The sequence below is a fragment of the Limulus polyphemus genome, unplaced genomic scaffold, assembly GCF_000517525.1.
Source record: "Limulus polyphemus unplaced genomic scaffold, Limulus_polyphemus-2.1.2 Scaffold4373, whole genome shotgun sequence".
NCBI lineage: Eukaryota > Metazoa > Arthropoda > Merostomata > Xiphosura > Limulidae > Limulus > Limulus polyphemus.
The window spans coordinates 21,467-26,686 of record NW_013669983.1 but is presented as its reverse complement, the minus strand read 5'-3'; the positions used below and the strand labels follow the sequence as shown (position 1 = coordinate 26,686).

Below are 5,220 nucleotides of genomic sequence, written 5' to 3'. Positions count from 1 at the left end.
GTGTGTGTATATATATATAGAAATTTATAAACAAGGTAAATAGGGAATTTTATATGGTTAATATGTTACACATTACATTTCTTAAGCTTTGGAATGATATAAAAAAAAAAAGACATAAATAAGCAGTGATTTTAGTTCAATAGAATTATCTTTGATTTTCTGATTGTGGATGATTGATTGATTGATTGCTCCAGAAGAGAGAAATGCAAATGGTGTATAATATTTAAATATTTTCTCTTCTTAGGTAGTGATCTTTGTTAGGTCAGTTCAAAGGTGTATGGCCCTGGCCCAGTTGTTGGTTGAACAAAACTTTCCTGCTATTGCTATACACAGAGCCATGACCCAGGAAGAGAGGTAATGTTGATTGTAGCTAGCTAGCACTACCTGAATGGTAACATATAGTACCAAATGGTTGAGTTTGGTAAATACAAGTACTTATGGGATGATGGTGTGGGTAAAAACTTTTGTGACTTGCTTGTAGGTTACTGTTTACAACAGCACTTTTCTTGACATACATCTCTTTTACTTGCTTGTAAGTTACTGTTTACTACAGCACTTTTCTTGACATGCATCTCTTTTACTTGCTTGTAGGTTACTGTTTACTACAGCACTTTTCTTGACATGCATCTCTTTTACTTGCTCGTAGGTAACTGTTTACAACAGCACTTTTCTTGACATGCATCCCTTACTTGCTTGTAGGTTACTGTTTACAACAGCACTTTTCTTGACATACATCTCTCTTGCTTGTAGGTTACTGTTTACTACAACACTTTTCTTGACATGCATCTGTTTTACTTGCTTGTAGGTAACTGTTTACTACAGCACTTTTCTTGACTAAAGCAAGGTTTTCCATGTGCTAAAACCACTCTTTTGTATATTTGTTACTGTGCATGATGTTACAGTTCTTGATTCAATAGAATTAATATTGGGTAAGTGTGCAAAGAATATAATATACCAACAACATTAGAGCATATAAACATGTGTTATGTTAACTGTATTATATTAGTTTTTCTGTTCACATGTATCTATACTACTGTGATAAGGAGGGAACTATCTGTAAAATTATAATTTTTGGCAGTGTACTTGTTGACCCATTGTTTACAAAGCTCAGTGGTGTGTAGTTTTTTCATGTGTATTTACAGGAAGTTCTATAAGTTTTGTAAATTTATTACAGATTATCTCGATATCAGCAGTTTAAAGATTTCCACAAAAGAATTTTGGTTGCAACCAATTTGTTTGGCCGTGGGATGGACATAGAACGTGTGAACATTGTTTTTAACTACGATATGCCAGAAAACTCTGATACGTACCTTCACAGAGTAAGTGTTGGCTTTGCTGAGTAAAGGTGCTTTTTTTTTCTTGATAGTGCTTTCCTCCTCATCTTTAAAAATAAAAAAAAATAGAATCTTAGTTAGACTTTTGTGTACTTGATGTAATGAGTCAATGTGTCTATGGTTGTGTGGAATATAGTATTGTTTAATAATTGTCTTAACATAAAATTGAGATTTCATTGAGGTAAATTAAAAAGTGAATGTTTATTTTTTGTTCAAAAGAATTATAAAACATTATTATTTTTGTTATTAAGTTAATATACAAATTTTTCATATTTGCATTTTGATTTCAATGCAATAAAAAGTGTGTTAGACTTAAATTATTATTTTAAATTAATCTCAATAATTTTTCTCTGCATTGTGTCCTAGATGCTTTCAGGTAGAAACCACCTAACACTGGTACTGTGAATCGTGTTAGAAAAGTTGACAAAGGCACTGTATTGCTAGATTTAAAATATTTACAATGAAAGCTCTACGAGTGTTACAACTAGTTGTTAGTATATTATAATGATTCTTTCTTGTGCTGTTTACTTATGGCTTATAACTTATAACTAAAATAGTTTGCAGCTCTGTGTAAGGGGTAGATAATCATAATTACTGAAACTGTATATAGGAATTTTTATCAATTGCATTAAAATAGTAAAGGACAAAAAAATGTGTATTCTGTGTAATTTTGAGCTCTAAATGAAATCCTGATAATCATTACCTTGGCAGTAATTTCCAATAATTCCTTTATATATTTGTATTTGTTTGATAATCATATAAATAGAATGAATCATACCATTAATGCTACTATGTTTTTAAACTAAACCATATTACTATTATTAATTTTTTATATTTACATATATATATATATATATATATTTATGAAACGGTACTAGTTAATTGCTATTTTTAAGTTATTCGTGCTGTGGCAATTGGATATCAATTGTTTCCATGGTTAGTAGCCTATACTATTATTTAAGTCTGATTATTAATTAATTATATTTATTTATTACTACATACTAATTAGTTTATAACCGATGTTTTGACTGTAAATCTACTGCTGTCTTCAGGAAATTCCTGATGAAAGTTTGGAATGTTATCTACTCAAGTGGGGGTCTCTTCCATTTAGAACTTGAATTGGATGTTTCATTACTTTAAAGAGGCTTTTTTAACTTCTCCACCAGGCTGACTGAGTAGGTTATTAGCTAAATAGATCAAGAAAGCTCCTTTTACCTACTTTATCGTGTGTAGTTCATTATTGTAGTATTATTTCTTCATTTTATTTGATGTTATTCTTCTCTATGGAGGATATTTTATGCCAAAGTTAAAGATAAATAAATTATTTAATGAATATTGAAGAAATAAAGGAAAATAAATATATGAATATATTTTGACATTTATTTATTTTACCATTATTTATTCAATGATTTCTTATTATCCTCCAGTGAGAGCTGTATCAATCAAATGTAATTGACAGTATTAATTTTATCTCTTAAAACAAAATATATTATTCAAACAATAAACTTACATAAATCATAATATCATATACACGTGTAACTGTAAGAAAAGTTTCTATGTATGTGTAAATTGAAGTTTTTGAGGTGAGTTCGTCTAGTGAAGAACAGCTTGTTGATTGAGGTGACTGTTGGCACAACCTTTTGTTTTCTGGATTGGCTAATAAAATACAAAAAAGCATTTTGTAATTAGGATCTAAATGTAGTTAAATGTAACATTTTAAACAGAAGACTTCAGTACAACCATGGAATTTTCGAGCTTATAATGAAAATTTATTGAAACTTTATGAAGCTATTTAGTTAGTGAGTTGGAAAGAATGGACTGAAATAATCCAAAGGTTAAATTATGCTGACCGAAGTGGATATTACGTTTATATGACATTAATATTTATATAGGCTAAAGCTAGAATATAGTTGTGTGTGTGTGTGTTTGAACTGAAAGTTGACATTCCTATTCACTGCACTTTAAAATTTATTCATTATTTATTTATTTATTCAAATAATTCATTGAAAAAAAAAAACTTGTATGAAGGTAACTTACAAGTTCACTTCTGTGCTATTTATTTAATCAATGTGGATGACTGTGGTGAAATTGAAAGAAACAGATTCTCGATGTAACCCTACACTACAATATTCATACATACTTCGTAGGACAACATCTTTGGAAAATTTGTAACGCAGAACTAAAGTAATACAATAAATAGAGTACTCTCACGCATTCTTTCCTTCTGTAGCAATCCATGGTGATTGGATTGACATAGCTGTTTCTGGAGTATTGAAATGGGAAAGGTTTAATTAATAAATTACTGTAGCAATACATGCATGTATAAATGTTTTTTCTTTATTTTTGTCAGTATTTATTTATTCATTTATTTTTTATTTTGACAAAGTATTCTCCGTGCATCTCTTGCAGATAAATTGATATTACTAAGTCTCATTCGTCTGTTATGCCTGCTTCTGAATCCTGACTTTTTTGGTAATTTTATTTCTCCAATATATAGGAGTACGCACTCACAAGGTTCCCCCACCTTTTTTTACTTCTCCTCTTTATCGTTACTGACCATTAGATGTTTTGATGTATACTGGCTACATCCATATTGTGATGTCTTTTTTGAATCCTGTTGTTACTTAATGTAGTTTACATATCCTTTTTCTATTTTCAGAGAAATCTCTGACATACAGAAATATGACTGGAGTTGTAATTATATTCCTTCTCATGTTCTCTGTCTCTTTTCTTCTTTATCAATATTTGAAGGATGGTTGAAGTAATCTATTTTTCTTTCTTCTTGGCATCTTCAGTATTACAAGTCTTGGAAACAACAGTCTATAATGCTCATTTTTACAGTGTTTGGGATGGTTTGATTTACTCAAGTATTTACCAGAATGTTTCCTTATTGTGTGTCTTGGGAGTTATCTTTCATTTCCATTGTGAATTGTAAAACTAGATATTGTCCAGTTGGGCATTAAAACATCCTGGACACACATGGCTCTAATACTGATGTATCTGTGTGAAATACCCTATCACTCCAGAGAAGACAAACATAAATTAAAATTGGACAAGAATACTGGGATGTGAACCACACACAAGAAAAATAAAGATAAAAAACTTTTCTACACCCGACCTAATTAAATACACCTTTGTTAAACTTGTCATAGAAGTTGGTAAAGCCTGGATATCCCTCCTCAGAGCATTCAAATAAGTTAGTTGATCGAGCTCCTAATGGAAGAGAGACTATACAATCGCGTTAACATACCAGTTTTCCTATCCTGAAGGCCCAGGATGGAATCTTGACCACTGCCACCACAAACACAGTCCTCCTTGATACATCTAAAAGTAGTAGTACATTGTAGCCAAATCAAGAAACGTAAACTAATGTCTAGTACAAATAATAATAATTAGTAACAAAATAATTAGATTTAGATCATGTAGGCTACTAATGGTGATGGCAACTGTATCAGTAGATTTTATCTTCAGTTCCTAAGTGGTTTTGTTTGGAATTTTTAAGTGAATTTGAGTGACTGACTGGCATGACTTGCCAACGTCAACTAACTTTAAAAGTAATTTAATACTCTTAAATTAAGTAGCTGTCTGTGGTAACCTGGTTCGTTATTTTTAAGGTCGCACGTGCAGGAAGATTTGGTACTAAAGGTTTGGCCATTACCTTTGTTTCTGATGAAGAAGATGCCAAGATATTAAATGACGTACAAGACAGATTTGATGTGAATATATCTGTACTACCAGATGAAATTGACATTTCTTCATACAGTAAGTTGGTTTGTTTTTACTATAGTATCTGGATATGTGTGTGTATCTGTATGTTAAAAATATATGTTTGTGCTTTCTTAACCACTAAAGAACAAGATTGTGTGTTGTATTCTATAATGAAGCA

General features: G+C 30.7%; 1 protein-coding gene across 1 annotated transcript in view; it reads left to right on the top strand.

Annotated features, from left to right (window-relative positions):
- The window catches only part of LOC106471051 (ATP-dependent RNA helicase DDX39A), a gene marked incomplete at its 3' end in the record, with an annotated part of 18,366 nt that extends 13,149 nt beyond the window's left edge, over positions 1-5,217 (top strand). Inside the window, exons 7-9 of the mRNA XM_013931635.2 lie at positions 245-354; positions 1,175-1,319; positions 4,949-5,217. Of these exons, the coding sequence (XP_013787089.2) occupies positions 245-354; positions 1,175-1,319; positions 4,949-5,217 (524 nt within the window). The remainder of the gene's footprint in view (positions 1-244; positions 355-1,174; positions 1,320-4,948) is intronic.
- Between the last annotated feature and the right edge of the window lie 3 nt (positions 5,218-5,220).